We start from the raw sequence: 18,201 nt of genomic DNA on the forward strand, positions 1-18,201 counted from the left end.
TGATCATACTACCCTTGGATAAGGAGAAAACCAAAAAGAAAGAAATTATTTGTAATAAATTTCACGGGATTAATAACTGATAAACAAAAATTATTATTCTCTCTCTCTCTCAAAAAAAAAAAAAAAAAAAAAAAAAAAAAAGGAAGCAAACAGCGAGTGTTCCGTAAAATCGAAGAAACGAAATTTGGGCAAAAACACATTAATTGGGGATTTGCTGGTTAGTTTGGTCATATTAATCCACCAAACTGTACCATGAGGTCTTTGTCTCCCAATATTATAACCAGGGGTTCACTATCATTTTCAAACTATAGAACTGCTTGAGGCGGATTTCGAATTTAAAGTTTATGAGGTTTATAACAATTTCAAGTTATATACGATAATAACTGAGTTCATAATAGAATATTTATAAATATTTAGTAAATACTTTAATACATATATGTAAATGATACTAGGTTCCCGTGATCCAGCCAGCTACTTGCTCTTCCCGTCAATATAAATTATCGAGTAGTTATATTCATTACGACTTGGACAAACGAGAAGAAATTACCTAGAATTGACTGAGATCTTAATATATTAAAAGACTTCTGAATACATATAAAAAGTATATAGCCTTTAAAATGTGACTGGTAAAAATATGCTATTCAAAGTGAAATAATAAGTTCAAAAGTTAAAAGAGTTTGAAATGATACAAAGCAGGCGTTTGGACATGCAATTTCATGTCATGAGATGAAATCAGCATTTGGACATGCGATTTCATCTCATGAGATGAAATCTCAAATCATCTAAAAAGGCATGATTTGGGATTTTAAATCCTGATTTCAAAAATTTTAAATGTAAAACTTGACCCATAAGTTTATATTTTGTAAAAAAAGATTCATAAGTTGGTGCTTTAGGATTTTAAGAAGATTTTGGGCAGATTCTTCCGAGATTACCCTTACTTAAATAGTCAAGATTCATTAGCTACATTTTCTTTTTCTAGAAAGTAGTAAAACTTGATTAGGAAGAGTTGTGCATGAGCTTAAAAACCCACTTATTATGGAATGGAGAGAGTAACAATTACTCCCACCAATCATTTACCAACTTCATTAACTTCTATCAACCGTTATTTATGTGGGTGGATTATATTAAAGAGTAGTTATATTACTAATGATGTTAAAATTTTCTTTTTATTGAACTAAAGTTTGATTAATTGATGTTGTATTTTTTAGAAAGGCCTTCTAGTAGTGTCTTAATTTTTTTATGAACTATGGTTTGCTCATTTGGTAAGATTGTATAAGAATTGAGAAAGTTTTGATAGTTTTAACAACTTATGGGATTTTTATATCTATAAAAAAATACAACTTAAGAAATCCAATTTACACGTCCAAACACAATTTCATCTCAGGGTTTCAATCATGTCCAAACGTCTCCTAAATAGAATTGATGGAGTGCTAGACATAATTTATGATTTTATTCAACAAAACATGTGCAACACTCAACACCCCAAACTCCTTCCCCTTAAAAAAAAAAAAGAAAAAAAAAAATGGAACAAGGAAACAGAGAATCTACAAACAGCTGCTATTCTGCAACCACTTTTGCCCGCCTCCCATACTTTTTGCCTGTCCAAAAACTATGTGTACTACCATGTCAGCTTCCAGACAAATTACTTATACTAAAATATGAATATATACTACAGTAAATTAAAGAATAAATATTTCAAATATGGACCATTCTACTTAGATCTCTAAACCCCATATCACATAATCTATAGCTTTCAACAGTAATTCTTGAGCTGTAAACAAGGACTGCTCTTTAGAAGTTGCTTTCAACTTTTTCATGTCTAAAATTCTACTAAAAACAATGCACGTAAAACAAAGTTTTCTGTTTTTATGGTAATTTCAATGCTTTATTCTCTTGTTTGTCTAGCCCTTTTCACCTCTGCATTTTAATTGTCATTTTGTAGTTTGTCTTCTTTAATTTCTGTTCCTAATTATTCTTCTGTTTCATTGGGTTTTAAAGAGTTCCCTTAGGATGTTTTTTCTTTTCATTTTTGTAAATTTGTAATCTTTTGCTAGTTTCAAACTTGCTTTCTTTTTTCAGATAAGAATTTTTTTTTGCCCACAGTAGATCTTTATCATCAATTCTTGATCTGATCCAATATTGCATTTACCCTTTGCCTTTAAATTTCACTTTTTCTTGATATTTGTCATTTTTTATCTCTAGGGGTGAAAGGGTACTAGGAAAGATTTAAACTTTAGTAAGAGCTGGACCAAAAGTCAGATTCTTGGAGAGAAGTATGGAAATATTTGAATTTTTCTTGATATTTGGCATTTTCCAGCTCTAGGGGCGAATGGGTACTAAGAAAGATTTAAACTTTTAAAAGAACTGGACCTAAAGTAAGATTCTTAGAGTGGACAAAAGTGTGAAAAATTTGAAAGTTTGCTACTTTTTGGAGAAAATGTTGTGTGCTTGTTCTGGAGAGCAATTTAAATTTGATGAGCCAGCACCAGAGTCTCCTGAGTCATTGGCCACCAGGGATTTCTCAGCCAGTGGCATTTCATCTAGAACTGGAACAGTAGATTGGGATTCTAAAATTGATGATGCCCAAGTTGATGAAGTTGAATCAACTTTAAAAGAGGCACTTTCCTTGAACTATGAGGTAATAATAGCCCTACACAAATCATCTACTTTTATTTGACATATTAGCCTCTTTTTTCCCTCTCCTTTTCCCTTCTTTTAAAACTTATTTAGTAGGTATTTGGCCATAGATTTCAAATATTTTTCACTTTATTTGGAATTTATGAAATTGGAGTTGAAGAGATCACTATATATGGAATTTATGAAGATAGACTTGGAAGAGAGGTTTGGAGCACTTTTCCAAATTATTTGCAAATTTTATAACCAAATACTGATTTTGAAATGAAGTGAAAAATTGTTCCGGAAAAAGGTGAATAATTCTCATGGCCAAACAGCTTCTTAGTATTGGATTTAAAGATAAAGATGATTCATATAGCCGACCCTATCTAGTTTTTGATTGAGGCGTGGTTGATTGGTTGATTGATTTTTTCTCCCTATTAAGTAGCAAGGCTCAAGCTTTATGTAATTAGATTTGTCTCTTTTTTGTTGTTGTTGGGGTGCAGGAAGCAAGAGCTCTGCTAGGGAGGCTCGAATACCAAAGAGGGAATTATGATGCTGCCCTTCAAGTGTTTCAAGGAATAGATATTAGAACCCTGTCCTCGAGAATGTCTAAAGCCATTGCTGAGAGAACGAGGCCCTTAAAACCGCGCTCCAAAAGTGATGTCGTGCCTGCTGGTGTGATGTCACTGCATTCTGTGAGTCTGCTTCTTGAAGCGATTTTGCTTAAAGCAAAATCCTTAGAAGAGCTTAGCCGAATCAAAGGTAAAGCTGTTCCTCTTCATGTTATTTGGTTGTGCTATCGCTTATCATTACATTTCTAGAAGACTGAAAATATTTTGTCAAATCTTAGTTCTGTATGCCATTGACAGATGATTTCAATGTTAATGGGTTGAAGATAAATGCTTGGTTTACATTATGGAAGAAAGACATGTATATGTGATATTAGATATTGACTAGTGCTAGTTATATATGAAATGAACTAAGGGGTCATTTGGTTGCTGGTATTAGTAATGTAGGAATTAGTTATGCAGGAATTAGTCAGGCAGGGTTTAGTTATACAGGGTTTAGTCATTCATCTATTAGTTATTCTATCTTCTACCCTACATAACATACTACATAGTTTTCCTCATAACTTATACATGTTTAGTTGGGGATCGTAAGCTGGTAACCAAACGCCGTACTTGGTGTGTTGAATTTCGTACATAGCAACTAAAATGCTACCAAACATGGTACTAGTTACTGGTTTTCATAAATGAATGGTTTACTTCCTAACCAGCAACCATACGACCCCTAAGGTTGTGTTGTCTGCTTTTTGGTACTGATATAGCTGCATATGGTTTTTAATTCATCAGATGCTGCTAAGGAGTGCAAGATGATACTGGATGTTGTCGATTCAGCATTACCGAATGGAATACTGAAGGGAATTTCTGAAGACTGCAAGTTGCTGGAGATGTTTCATAAAGCGCTTGAGTTACTTCCGAAGTTATGGATACAAGCAGGGTATTTGGATGAAGCTGTGCTTGCATATCGAAGGGCTCTAGTCAAGCCATGGAATTTAGATCCCCAAAAATTGGCCTCTATACAAAAAGACTTAGCTTCCACTTTACTCTTTGGTGGGGTTGAAGTTGAGGTTCCTGCTCAATTTCAAGTGTGGGGTTTAACAGCCCCTAAAAGTAATTTAGAGGAAGCAATTCTCTTGTTGGCTGTACTAATGAGCAAAATGCTAAATGGTCAAATAGGATGGGATTCTGAAATTATGAGCTATTTGACATTCGCGCTGACAATTTCTGGCAACTTTGAGTCAGTTGCAGATCTTATTGAGCAGGTTATTCCCGGAGTTTATACCCGAGCAGAGAGGTGGTATCTACTTGCTCTTTGTTACAGTGCTGCTGGTCAGAATGATACGGCTTTGAACCTTGTCAAGAAAATTTCTGGATGTTCGGAAGCCAACCAAGAACCTCATGTTCCGTCTCTCTTGTTGGGAGCAAAGCTTTGTTCTCAGGATCTGCAGCAAGCTCATGAGGGGATAAATTTTGCTCGTGAAGTAATTAATAACTTGGCCAAAAATCAAAACGAACATTTCTTAGTTCAGGCTCATAAACTTCTTGGCGTCTGTTATGGAAATGCAGCAAGAGTTTCCCTTTCGGATTTTGAAAGAAATTTCTGCCAAAGAGAAGCATTGGCTGCCTTAAACTCAGCTTTTACAGTTTGCAAGGAGGATGATCCAGAAATTTTGTTAAGTCTTGGATTGGAAAATGCCATCCAAAGAAACTTGACTCGAGCTTTTAATAATGTAATGCGTTACTCAGAAATGTCGGGTGGAAGTACAGCGAAAGCTTGGAAATTGTTGGCTTTAGTTGTTTCTGCAGAACAGCGATTCAAAGATGCTGAAGCCATTGTTGATCTTGCTCTCGATGAGACTGGACAAGTTGACCAAATGGAAAATCTCAGATTAAAAGCTGTCCTTCAAATATCTCAACAACAGCCCAAGCAAGCCATTGAGACATACAGAGTTCTGCTTACTTTGATTCAAGCACAGAAGGAGTCTGCCACAAATGATGAGGTACACAACATTTTTTTTAACTTTTTGGTAGGGTGTATTAGGTAGAATAATGCCGGTGCTAACTTTTAGTACAATGTTTGGTTGCAAATTTAAGTCTGGTACAACTAATACCAGTATTACGTATACACCCTATTCAATACTATTCTTATCCATAGTAAACCATGGCATTAACAATATCAGTACTATTCCTATTCTAATCCACCCTATTCAGTACTACTTAGAAATTATGCAATGCATATTATTTACTATGACAAACCAAACAGTTGATAAAAAATAATGCCAGGATAACTAATCTCAGCATTACTAATACACCCTATTCAGTACTATTCTTATACACCCTACCGAACGACCCCTTTGAGAATTCAATCTCCTATACCAGCGGAGGATTGAATTCATATTATTCTGACAATATGATATCTGAAATCCACGCAATTCAAAAGAATAATTTTTGGCAAGGAGATTGGAGATTATAATTTTCTTTTTTGGCCTGCAGGTAACTTCTCAGAGAAGATTGGAAGTTGAAGCATGGCTTGATTTAGCAGGATTATACACGGATCTGGAGTCATGGCGTGATGCTGAATTATGTATAAACCGAGCCAAAGCAATTCGATTTTTCTGCCCTCGGAGATGGCATGCAACAGGTCTAACATAACTCTGCAAAATATATGAAGTTTAGATGTATCCCTGTTGTTTTCTATTGGTAACTAACCATGTATCTTTAAATACCTTTAGGTGCATTATTTCAAGCTAAAGCAAGACATAAGGAAGCTCTTGTTGCATTCTCAGTTTCTCTATCGATAGAACCAGATTATATCCCCAGCATTGTTTCTACAGCTAAAGTGCTTGTGAAAACGGGTAACGATGCGGTCCCTATTGCTAGAAGTTTTTTAATGAATGCTCTGCGATTAGAACCCACGAACCATGAAGCGTGGTTTAACCTTGGAATGCTCGCAAAGATGGAAGGCTTGGTGCAGCAAGCAGCAGATTTTTTCCAAGCCGCGCATGAGTTGAAGCTCTCTGCTCCAGTTCAAAGTTTTGTCTGATAGAGACTATTAATTCGAGGCAGAAAATGAAAACTTGACTTCGGGCATCCATCCAGTTTTTGTGAAGCAATCCAAGAAGCCCAGCAATTTGTTAATAGAATAGACATTTTGTAACTGATTTGTGAAGGCGATGGATTTTTTGATGTATCAGTGGGAAAAGATCTTCGATAGAAAGGTCTATCCGGTTCTGTAGAGTTTTGAACCTGAACAGTATATATCGATGTTGAACAACATCTTTGACAGCCTAATGGACATGCCTTGCAGCCTTGGTACCTTGATCGGTGTATATAACAATTGCAATTTTTTGCTAGCTTTTGGACCTAATATCTAGACAACTGAATTCACAGCCACATGATGTCTTGATCCCACAGTTGATTTGCTTCAGTTTACCATCAAGCACTGAACATTTCCAGCAAAAGTACTTTTTGGCAATGAAGATATAAACAATGCATCTATTGTTCTGTGGTTAGGTAACTGCAATGCCCTGATACAGCAGATTGCAACTGTGAAATCATATAAGTCCTCAAAGATTTGAAATTAACATCATGCTGTAGGCACTAAAACTAGCATTTTGCTTTAACAGTATGTATACTAATGATCTTTCTAGCTTAATAACTAGTTTCATAATTTCCAGTCTTGTTTCTTTACTGTCTTAGAGTATAATTGTTTGTATTAAAATCCTAGATAGTATATAGACAAAGGAAATTCAAAGCACAGGAAAAAGAATATAGAGAGTGAACCATCTTAATTGCATTGGAAAACATTTGAATATTAGCCAATGCCTAAATAAAACTGCTAAAGATATATAATGCTATAAAAAAGGATAAAATGCTTACTTTGTTAATAGTTTGAGAGTTTTTATTGCACTTCTGAAAAATTAATTTGACCTTAAAAAGATTATTGTGAACATTTTCTTCATTTTACTTTGTATATTTTTTCTCTATACAAAGTTTTGAGCTTATTCAAATTTTGGCCCTACAACAATATTTGCCGTCTGCATTGATTTACTACTATTTAGTAGTCATTTGGCCAAGATTCCAAGTATTTTCATTTTGTTTGAAATTTATGAATTTAGAGTTAAAAATGGAGTTATGTTTGGTTATACTTTTTGTACATAATATTTGGAACGAAATGATTGCTCGAATATACTTTTCAAATTTGAAAAACAACTTAAAAGTGAAAAGCAAGTTGAACAAGAAGTTATAAGCCCGTTCTACAAATTTGAAATACAACCTCAAGTTGAATTTGAAATTTTAAAGGGAATATTTTTATGGCCAAACGCTCCTTATTACTTTGACCTTAGTGCCGTCATTATTAAAAGTACAAAATGCATAGCAGTACGTGCAACTTAAAAACAGCTCAACTCTCAACTTAACCTGACCGAAAACCTGACCGGAGACGATGAGTAATCAACCGTTAAACACTCTCCGGCCAAACGAAACCCTAGAACTCGAAAGCGGATTATCTCTAATCCCTCGAATTAAACTCCTCTTAACAATCTACCGTGCCGACAAATCCGTTTCTCCAATCGATGAATGGAAATTCAAGCGATCACTAATCGATTACATAAAATCCACATTCTCGATTTCCATCCCTGAAGAAGACCTCGAAATCCGTAAATTCAAAGACCTCAACAAACGCAAGCGCGTGGAACCTGTAGCGCGTGGTCGCCTTTTTGTTCACGACTTAGGGTTTCTATCTAAGGTGATGTTAGGTTTGTCCGTAATTTATCCTGAAAAGATTATTTTCTCCAATGTATTTGTTTAGAGAGTTATGCCAAAAAGAATTCTCTTTTTATATTTGGAGATAATTTATCTTTATGAAATAATTTATTACACATAAAATATATGTGACTCATTTAGCAACACAAGTTTAAAAGTTTTTATTCTTTCTTAAATTCTGTGACCAGTCAAATGGGTTCACGTAAATTGAAATAGAGAGAGTATTAGTTTTTCATGTGAGGTCAATTGACCGAACCTATTAATATATTATGCCCTTTTATTATAGTTCTCTTTGTTTCTGATCTATCTTCATTCGAGGTTTGCAAATTATTAGCATCTGCATGACGCCTTTTTATTTCGATTCCAACAGGTGATTGGTGAAACTGAAACTGTGGATGATGTGGATATAGCTGATAAGAAGTTTCTAGAATGGAGGAGGGGCTTTGTGGAGAAATTGGATGGGATTGAGTTGAATTTGGAAGGTGTGAAGTTTAAGTTGAATGTGGAAGTGCCAGTAAGTGATGATTTTGAAGGAATGAAGAAGGAGTGGGAAGAGATTATTGCTTTTGGTGCTCGTGGTTAGTAAATATTTTATGTGTTTTTAGTGTTTTGGATAGTAATGCTGGTATACTTGCTTTATGTTTGTTTAGAGATTTGTATGTTAGTAGAAAATGGCCCGTAAAGAATCTAATGGAGCGGAGTGCATTTTAATATAGATATTTCGTTGCTGTACTAGCCGGAAAACGAAAACAAGAATAGTGAAGAAACTTGGTTGTTTCGGCATAATACATAGATAGACACCTTAACTTGGCCTCAACTGGCAACTAAGCTCTCCAATTTTTGAGAATGCATATCTAGACACCTCAACTCGTCCCCATTGTGTCTCGTGGACACCCGACGCTGACGTGGCGCATAACTTTTGGAGGTGTTTAGATGATCATTTTGTAAGTTGGATTATGCAATTGACACTGTGGAGATGAGTTGAAGTGTCCAGACTCCAGATGATCATTTTATTAGTTGGAGTGTTCAATTGACAGTAGATGCCAAGTTTAAGTGTGTATCTATGTATTCTGCCTTTTATTTGATATAAGAAGAATCATAGTCTTTTTTTTTTTTTTTTTTTTTTTTTTTGGAGACTGGTTTCACTGGTCTGTATGACTTTCCCTCAATGTAGAAGTGAATCTGCCTGAAAGATGACGAATGAAATGTGATAGTTAGATAAGAAAATCTGGCTTTTAACTTTCAAATGAGGAGCTACGAAGAAAACATGCTAAATATTAGACTTTTTGGTTGTTATGTGGTGTAAATGGAAGACCTTATGTTTCTAAAGCTGTACATAAAGGGTATAGAGCTGAAATGCTGAGAGCTTGAGCTCACTCAGTCTCATAGTATCAAAGCTTCTGGCTGAGTTTGTATTTTGAATGAGCTAAGAGTACTTGGTTCCTCATTATATTGTTGGTGAATTCATGCCTGCGTGATATGACGCACCAGTGTAAATGGTCCAAGCTTTTCATAGGGTTGGTCAACAACAACATACCCAGTGAGATCCCACAAGTGGGGTGATCCCACAATTCGGTTCTGGGGAGGGTTGGGACGTTGGGTGTACGCAGACCTTACCCCTAACTTGTGTGAGGTAGATAGATTGTTTCTGATAGACCCTTGGCTCAAGAAAAACATTTTCCAAAACAGGTGTAACAAATACAAGAAACAACAGTAGTAATACAATTGGGGAACAAGATAATTATAATGATACTGATAAGTAGTGCTTTTCACAGGCTTGTTACCTAGAAATAATTCTCTCTCCTATTTTCTTCTTTACAGGATATCAGAGGAGTGGAAGGATGCAGCCAGATACGATCATCTTGAAAGGTATGCCATCACGATGGTTTGCAGAGACGAGGGTCTCTTCTAAGCCCTCAATGTTGGTTACTCACACAATTATTTCTGCGCTTGGAAAGATAAGGTATTTTCTGTTAGTTTTTTTTATATTATCTATTAGACTGTTTATGAAAAAAGTATTATCTGTTTGACTGCATGTTTGACATTTGAATTGTTTGTTATGATGTTGAATGCTGTCTATTTGGCCACGGATACTTGCAGCAACTAGCTTCATGTATATCTCGTGCACTTGAGAAATGTATCAAGTGCATTTTTTAACCTTTGTTAAGAAAAAGTTTTCTAAAGTGATATTGGTACCTACTAAAAGTTCTGCAAAGTTTTTTCTTCGGAAATGTAGTTACCTACCAAAATTTATTAAACAATCACGTCTCAATTGAATCCAACTATATGTTATGTGGAGCTGGAGAGTACCTTATTCTGTACTCTGCATCCCTATTTTTGCCTCTCCTTTGAAAGGGACTACTATGCCCTTATTTATTTCATTATTTCCATTTATCCAAGAAAAGATGGGATGGGAAAGGAAAGGAAGTTGCTGATCGCTCACCCTCTCTTTCCAGATTTTAGCTCCGAAGCTTATCATATATTCTTACTGCTATTTCTTTGGTACTTCTCATCTTTTATTTTTCTTATCTCATCTTTCTCTTGGATAGGAATCTTCATGTTGCTGAGGACAATGGTATAGGTGACGATGCAGATGAAGGAGACATAGTTTCTGGTCTTCATTGTAAGATTGTAGTGCGGTTTGAGTCGCACAAGGACTTCTTTGACGCCTTGAAGGTTTTGTGTGGTCGCTCATTACAGAAGGTATATTTGTTGGAACATCAGTCTATTGTTTTTACTTTTTCCTATAGTTAGCATCCCATGGCACTCTGAAGGGAAGCAGTTGCTTGGCCAAAATTGAAACAAATGAAACGGCTTTCACATATTTAAAAGGAAGAAAAACTTGAGGTGTGGCTATATTGTAATTGATGCTGTGTTGAAACATATTGGAGAATTATACTTTATGGATTAATCCTTCTCATCTTCCTTAGCACTCAAAGACATTTATGAATTAAATATGTAACATGTGCTCGGATATATGTATAAGCACTTAAAGCCTTACTTAGCTACTGATTTAATAAGTTTTCGTCAAAAAGCCTAATGCTTTAATAAGTGTTACAAATGTTTGTTGTACTTACATACTCCCTCTGTCCCATTTTTATGTGGTACACTTTCCTTTTTGGTCTTTCTCAAAAAGAAGGTTATCTTTCTATATTTAGGAACAATCTAACTTTACACTTTCCATTTTACCCTTAATGACATGTTTTATAGCCAAAAAATGCCTATGGCATGTTTTGGATCACAAGTTTGATGGGTCATCTTCCTTTCTTAAATGACTTGCTACGTGCTCAATCAACACCTTTACATAAAAAATGGGATAGAGGGAGTACATTTTGCTTGTGCATATGCATTAATATTCATAGCCAACAATCCTTGATGGTGTTGTTGCTCAACTGGCAAAAGTTAGATTTTACGTACTCCAATTTTAATGACACGTTCTGCTGATCCTTCAAAGAAATTGATTTTCATTTGATGCTATTGGTTTTTGGTTAATCATGTGATTGATATTTGTGCAGCAAGGATCACGCCTCAGAGCTGATTATGACGTGACTTGGGATAAGGATGGATTCTTCCAAGATGCTAGACATCAAATAGAAGAAAGAAAGAGAATGCCAGGAAGAGGAGTAGAAGAAAGAGATGAAGGTCATAGGCAGCGCTCGCGAGTCTCTCAATTTAGTTCTGAGGAAGGACGGCGAAAGAGATTCAAGGTCTAAAGGACACACTTTTTGATACTTCTCCTTCAATTCTTATTTGTGACTACAGCAACTGTGATTATTAATTGTCTATCTCTTGCTTCTTTCCAAATGTGGCAGAAGTGAAAAAGTAATTAAAGTTGCACTTCAATTAGGGAGGAGATTAAATTGAATAAACTTCTTGTTGAATTGCAGGAATAGGGCAGGAGCGTTTTTGTTTATCACCTTTGGAGAGTTCCCCCAATCAAGCAGAGACCTGAAGATGATATGTAATTTTTAAAGGGTCGAGAAATGATAAATTATCTGATTCTGTTATGTGGCTCCATTTTATCAGGTATATGTTCCTTCTACAGAGCCCAATCTGTACCTTCTTCTTTTTAAAACAAACCGTCGCTGTGCTTTGCTATGACCAAGTCAATGCCTTAATTCTACAGACTTCTGCTATACTCCCACCTTAAAAAGGAAAAAGAAAACAAGAAGAGTAGGAGAAATGAACAAATTTATATATTAAGGGGAAAATTGGGCTTGGAGAAAGTGGAGACACTAAACTAATTTATTGGATACTGCTGAAAAATTGAAATAGAAGGTAGGAATTGCTAATCTATGAAAGCCAGTAAAGGTAGGAGACTAATTCCATAGTGTCAATCTAAGAGACAGGGACGTTACATGCTAGAGCGAAAGATCTAGAAATGCAAACTTAATCTTACCAACTCCAGAACGCTACAACAACAGCAACATACCCAGTGAAATCCCACAATGTGGGGTTTAGGGAGGGTAAAGTGTACGCAGACCTTACCCCTATCTCTGAAGATAGGGAGGCTGTTTCCGAACAACTCCAGAACGCTGAAGACCCAAAATTCCATTTGGCAGTAGTCTTACCATTGTGATTCAGTGAAAAGGATTAAGAGTATGTTCACTCTGGGAGTTGCACACATCACAATACTTCTAAGTGAGGTTGGATAGAAGTTACTCCCTTTGTCCCGTAAATCATCTCATAAAGTTAAATTGTTTCTAAATATAGAAAGGTGGCATTCTTTTTGGACAGACTAAAAAGGAAAAGTGTGCCACATAAATTGGGAAAAAGGGAGTAATAGAGAAACATATTAATTGGGTCTATAGGCTCTATGGGTATAGGAGGCATTTTAATCTCATTGCTTAATTGTAAGACTTTAATCCAGTCGCCGACTATGCTTATTGAACAGCATTATTAGAGGATAGGTTCAGCTAACTTCTTTATTGTTTGCTCAACAAGAAGTCGCCAGGTGTATAGCCGGCCCTATGACGTCGTTATGCATGCTGGTGAGACTCGATTTTTTTATTTTTTCTGTAAACTCCATTTCGCATCACTTGTTTAGCTGACCCTTCCACCAAGGATACATGTAAGAAGGATTTTACTGTGGTTAAGACCCTTTTTTTCTTTCGATTCCTGTAGTAACTTTACAAACGAAATAGTAACAAAGTTGGAAAAAAGTAGTAACAACTAGAATCAAAGTGGTAAATTTTGACATTCTTTTCCTAATTTTATAATTGTAGAGTTAACTTGATAGGAGTAAAACTTAATTTTGAAAGACTATTTTGTAAACTTACTACAATTCTATGTATTTCGGAGTACTAGGTTTTGTGCTTCACAGTCTTGGTGTTACTGAAAGGGTCCTGAAAATGGTCGCCTCCATTAAGCAAGTACAACGGATTTTGTTACGACAGCTTGAATTCAAGTCTTGACACGATTCATTGGCCAAACTTATCTTTCTATCATTCTGCACTTCGTTCAAGTTTTGCCTGCTGCTGCCTTTCCTGTTATCTTTCCATTGTGTTAGATGTGAAAAGGTTAATTTGCTGCTCAATGGCCTTTTCACATCATCTTTATCTGCTTCTTGATCTGGATTGATTTCATGTGAATTTCCATGGGCACTTAATGCTTCGATTAGAGCACGGTGCTCTTTACATGGTTTGCAAGCTTGCGGAGTAACAGCAGCAAGCATGTTTGCGTAGCTTTTTAGAGTTTAAAATGCAGTTAGTGATAATGTTTACCAATGGCTACAGTCTAGCTGGTTGACTGATTAGATATTTCATCACAATTCGTATTATACTGTAGCAGTTCAAAGGTGCTAGGGAAATGAAATATGTTTATTAACAATTAATCATTGCGCCTCAACTCTGAACTACTTGTATTCAACAAATAAATGAATTTTATTATCATAAGCTGCAAAAATTTACTGCCCCTCTTCCTGAGATAATGAGGTATTGATTACTCGTGCAATTGCGAAAGTGTCCAAATTTTCAAGTTTAGCCCCTTCCCAACCCAATACCTCTAACCAGCTTGTTCTGTTCGAATTTTTTTAGCTCATTTAATACGATCGTTCTGGTCCATTAGGTTTTCTGTAGTTAGCCTACTCAAACCTAACCCTAATTTACGAGCCCGTTAGCTATTGTTTACGCCGACTATGCTATTAAAAAAATTAACATGTGAGAAATGCTATGAACGTTATTTAATTTGTTATCAGTGACATCATTTTGTGCTTTGATTTAGCGAATTGCTCTTCACAAATTGCACAGGGTGTTTACACTAAGGCAATACATGCATCTCATATCTTTTAATATGGAGGTCTGTTACTTAACCATGATTAATTACTATGTACTTTTACTTCATTTAATCACTTAACGATGGTAAGTGGTTTTGATTCAGTGTAAATACCCAGTGCAGTTATGTTTTTACTACTGAATTCTCGTGCATAGTCCCCCCAAGAAGCAATTTATGCCCTTGTTCTCAGAATAGAAAGAAAGTAAAACACAAAGCAAGAGAGAAAGTAAAACACAAAGCAAGAGAGAGTTATGTATATTTCATGATCATTTCATTAGAAGTTGAGGCCGCCACGCTAATGAAACTGCAAGATGTGGACGACAATTAAGTATCAAAAAGTGGGACCCAAAAAGAATTATAAACAGTAATTAAGGATTTATTAGTACAAATGAAGATCAAGTCTGGTGGCTGCTTACATCAAAAGATAATATATTAAATCTAAATAGTTCTTTGAAAAATGTCATTTAGAAAGGTTGCTGTGGTATCTTGTCAAAGGTTTTCGATTTAGTATTACGTCGCATAAAACAATTTGCATTTATCCATGGTTTGGTGTTAACTGGAAAGTGGAAAGTGATATTTGGATGCAATTTTTGTACAGATAATACAATAATAATTATTCTAACTTGAAGAGGGTATGGAGTGTTCTTCTATATTTTGTACTTATATCTTTATTCAATTATTTGTCTGGATTATTCTTCTCTTTAGGCTTGAATAAGTGATCACCAAGGAATGTACTCGGATGGATGGGAGCTCTTCAACCTTAATCAAAAGTCTCATGTTCGAGTCCAGTGAATGAAAAATTTTCTGGTTGTGGCGCTTTTTCCCTATAATGAGTTCTACACCACGCAGATCCAGATTAATTGAACCAGTAGATATCGTATACTAAGTGGTTAAACAAAAAGAATTTGATTATGATGCGGACAATGCAATGAAGGAGACTATGATGCGGACAGATAATTGTGATTATGCAATGTAAGGGATAGAAAGGTGCTGTAAATGTGCAGCCCGCTAGGATTAGTCACTTGGAAAATAGGAAAACGTATTGACCCAAATGCTCTTTATTTTAGTGAATTATATACCCCCGTAGGCCATAATAAGGAAAATAATCACAAAGATAAAAGGCCAACGTTATCTGGTTATATCTTTGATTCTTTAATTAAAAAAACAAAGTCACGAAGGAAGCAGGCAAATGACATCAATTTTACGAAATTTATTAAAGGTTACTGACTACTAAGGATGATATGATTTTGTCAAAACTGCGTTGGTTTAATATATTATAATCCTCTAATAAACACTCAAGTTGTTCTTTATTCAACATTTCGCATAACTTCAATGAAGTAATTCAATGAAACATGGCTGTTTTTCTGATCTAAAATGACAACCACATTGTTTTAAGAATTTATTATGTTTGCATAATTAACTTCGCATGCGGATTTTGAAAAGACGGCCTTTATCTTTGATTGATCAAAATAAGAGTGAGTGTTTTTTATTTATCAAAACTAGATAAATTAAATTAAACGAGTCTCTGATTGTCAGGCTGAATGGAATTTATAAAAAAAGTTAACGAAACTACCAAGAATCAGTACTTCGACAACTTTTCTATTAATTATTTCAGCATAAAAACTTGTTGCACAGAAATGTGAGTTTGTTTTGTCCATTTTATTAATCCCCTCCATCAAAATGATAAAAAACGAAGGGTCAAAATTATCAAAAAGGAAGGGAGCTAGCTCGTTGTCAATATCATAGCTTGTGAATTACGATAAATGTATTACTATCATTTGAGATACAAAGGTGGAAATCAGAATGTTCCAATATATTCTGACGGAAGAGGAATCTAAGTACTTTTTCATTAAACGTTTTTTTTTTTGGTCATTGTTTTATTAACCTTCATAACGAAAATAACAACCAATTTCTATGTCGACATTCGACCTAAAGTAATGATTGTTGTAAAATAATTCCCCTTACCAAAAAATTTATGACTAAAAATAAAATAAATCTTCTGTTAACGTTTAAATATGTTGTTGAAACCTGTTTATCAGTTATCTTGCTCATAAGTATTTAAAAGACATGTTCAACGATGGACCCAGAATTTTTATATCGTGAATGCTTGATTACCTTTAATCTAAAATTGGTGCTGAGTCAATATACTTGTATTTAATTTCTAGTTTTGAATTTGAAAATATAGTTGTCGCATAATGGGTGCTTGAGCAATCAGTGGGCTTAATGTAGGTCCGCCACTGATGTTGTTTTGGATTTTGGAAAAGATCATCTTATTATTTCAGAGTAATTTTTATTCGTTGAGTGACAAATTTTTCACTGGACATTGTTGGATCACTAAGGCCGACTTGCTCGACGGGTGGGTCTTGCAAGCTCCCTTCTGCCTTTGCAATCAAGGGCCAATCTCTATCCGACTGTCCAAGGAAATTTTTGTACACCTCTGTTACCAAATCGACGGGAAGCAACTATAGGACCCATATTCTTGGAGAGAGAAGAACTTAAACATCTAAAATCAGCATTTACATTCCAGGGAATAACCAGTTGTTAAGACATCTAATTTCTAAATTGTCAATGTGAGAGATCAAGAATCAGCTAGTAAGAACAGAAGAAACACTATGATTTCATTGAATTCTAAAAAAACAGTACAATTCAATTCGGTTAAACCAGCATAACTTGTTATGTTAACAAACATAGTTCTAAACTTCTAATTTACAAGAACATGTCATAAGAGTGACTAAATTTCTAGTCTAACTCAAACAAGACAACATGTACAAAATCAGCAAAAGAATTTACAATGCATAAACTCAAAGAAGGAAACTTCTTTTTTTTGTTGAAACAAAAGAAGACTTGAAAAGTCATAATTTTAAAGAAGATAATTCACAGGATCAAGATACCCTTTTTTTTTTTTTTTAATCATGACCAGCTTTTCCTATGGCCATGTTTACCAGTTGGTGGTAATTTATCAATCGGTCCATGCATAACACTTCTTGGAGAAGTTGGTCCTGCACTAACAAGATTTTTCTCACTAAATCTTCTTGTATATTCCTTCTTCCTCTTTGGTTTTCTTGTACTTGTGCTTGATCTTGAGCTTCCAATAGAAGGAATTAAGTACCATCCAATTGAAGTACACATTATTGCAAATGACCTTCCATAAATAGCCAAAAATACCAATATCAAAATTATAGTCACCGGTAAATAAAACATAGGCCTCTTCAAATTTTCCCACTTTAAGTTCCAAGAAACTCTCTTGGGCTCGATTTTCCCTTCTTGACGATCTTTGTCTGCTTCACTAGTCGATTGCTTTTTGGGAGATTTTATTTTTTCAGGGGTTTGCTTATTGTCCTCGATAACATTTGTTGACGGCTTCTTGTCCTTCAACTTGACAACAATGGGCTTGACATCATTGGAATTCGAAAAAACAAAACGTACAAAAGAGATATCATCAGGGCCAATTTGGGAATAAATCCTCTGTTTCTTGTCTTCAAGGACAGCTAAAAGTGCAGAGAATTTGTCAAGGCCTCTGTCTGAATAAGGATTATTTTTGTTGCTAGACCTTGTTCTTGACAAATTCTTTTTTGATCTTTTTGGAGTTGAACATGGGCTGAACATTTCCATATCATCTTCATCTTGATGATGAAAAGATCCACAAATAAATGGATTAACCATTGTATAATACAAAAGGGAATTTTTGTGAATGAAGAATATGATTTTTTTTTTTTTTTGAATGAGATATTGACTTTAGTTTTGGGATTGAGAAGATTTATGTTTCAAAGGAAAAAGAGAGGAGAAATGAGCTTATTTAAGTCTGTTTGGAAGACCTGATCTAAGCGGGAATAGTGAATAGTCAAATCAAAAATAGGGGACTTGACATATTTTATTAAAAAAGGAGGAATTAATAATTCTATAGAAGCTTCTTTGAGGACATTGATGATGTTTGACTTTCCTAATTCTTGCAAAAGAGGTAATCCACAAGGAAATTATATGATAT

At 35.0% G+C, this 18,201-nt stretch overlaps 3 protein-coding genes across 3 annotated transcripts; 2 read left to right on the forward strand and 1 right to left on the reverse strand.

The window, feature by feature from the left end:
- The first annotated feature begins 1,512 nt into the window (after nt 1-1,512).
- Nucleotides 1,513-6,546, forward strand: LOC132033474 (protein NPGR1). The gene is made up of 5 exons (XM_059423454.1): nt 1,513-2,638; nt 3,120-3,378; nt 3,969-5,179; nt 5,673-5,820; nt 5,912-6,546. Exons 1-5 carry the CDS (start codon nt 2,438-2,440, stop codon nt 6,220-6,222), a joined length of 2,130 nt encoding a protein of 709 aa, XP_059279437.1. The 5' UTR covers nt 1,513-2,437; the 3' UTR covers nt 6,223-6,546.
- A 969-nt stretch (nt 6,547-7,515) lies between these two features.
- On the forward strand, nt 7,516-12,018 carry LOC132033475 (uncharacterized). The gene is made up of 5 exons (XM_059423455.1): nt 7,516-7,926; nt 8,314-8,521; nt 9,765-9,906; nt 10,493-10,646; nt 11,459-12,018. Exons 1-5 carry the CDS (start codon nt 7,624-7,626, stop codon nt 11,654-11,656), a joined length of 1,005 nt encoding a protein of 334 aa, XP_059279438.1. The 5' UTR covers nt 7,516-7,623; the 3' UTR covers nt 11,657-12,018.
- A 4,799-nt stretch (nt 12,019-16,817) lies between these two features.
- Nucleotides 16,818-17,995, reverse strand: LOC132035344 (uncharacterized). The gene has a single exon (XM_059425605.1). It carries the CDS (start codon nt 17,877-17,879, stop codon nt 17,127-17,129), a length of 753 nt encoding a protein of 250 aa, XP_059281588.1. The 5' UTR covers nt 17,880-17,995; the 3' UTR covers nt 16,818-17,126.
- Between the last annotated feature and the right edge of the window lie 206 nt (nt 17,996-18,201).

This window comes from Lycium ferocissimum, chromosome 10 (genome assembly GCF_029784015.1).
Source record: "Lycium ferocissimum isolate CSIRO_LF1 chromosome 10, AGI_CSIRO_Lferr_CH_V1, whole genome shotgun sequence".
NCBI lineage: Eukaryota > Viridiplantae > Streptophyta > Magnoliopsida > Solanales > Solanaceae > Lycium > Lycium ferocissimum.

Excerpts from the sequence above, each read along its gene's own strand:
- LOC132033474 (XM_059423454.1), top strand. The coding sequence starts at position 2,438 with ATGTTGTGTGCTTGTTCTGGAGAGCAATTTAAATTTGATGAGCCAGCA. Across the intron at positions 3,379-3,968 it reads AGAGCTTAGCCGAATCAAAG|ATGCTGCTAAGGAGTGCAAG; the intron begins GTAAAGCTGTTC and ends TTAATTCATCAG. Across the intron at positions 5,821-5,911 it reads TCGGAGATGGCATGCAACAG|GTGCATTATTTCAAGCTAAA; the intron begins GTCTAACATAAC and ends AAATACCTTTAG.
- LOC132033475 (XM_059423455.1), top strand. The coding sequence starts at position 7,624 with ATGAGTAATCAACCGTTAAACACTCTCCGGCCAAACGAAACCCTAGAA. Across the intron at positions 9,907-10,492 it reads TCTGCGCTTGGAAAGATAAG|GAATCTTCATGTTGCTGAGG; the intron begins GTATTTTCTGTT and ends TCTCTTGGATAG. Across the intron at positions 10,647-11,458 it reads GTGGTCGCTCATTACAGAAG|CAAGGATCACGCCTCAGAGC; the intron begins GTATATTTGTTG and ends ATATTTGTGCAG.
- LOC132035344 (XM_059425605.1), bottom strand. The coding sequence starts at position 17,879 with ATGGTTAATCCATTTATTTGTGGATCTTTTCATCATCAAGATGAAGAT.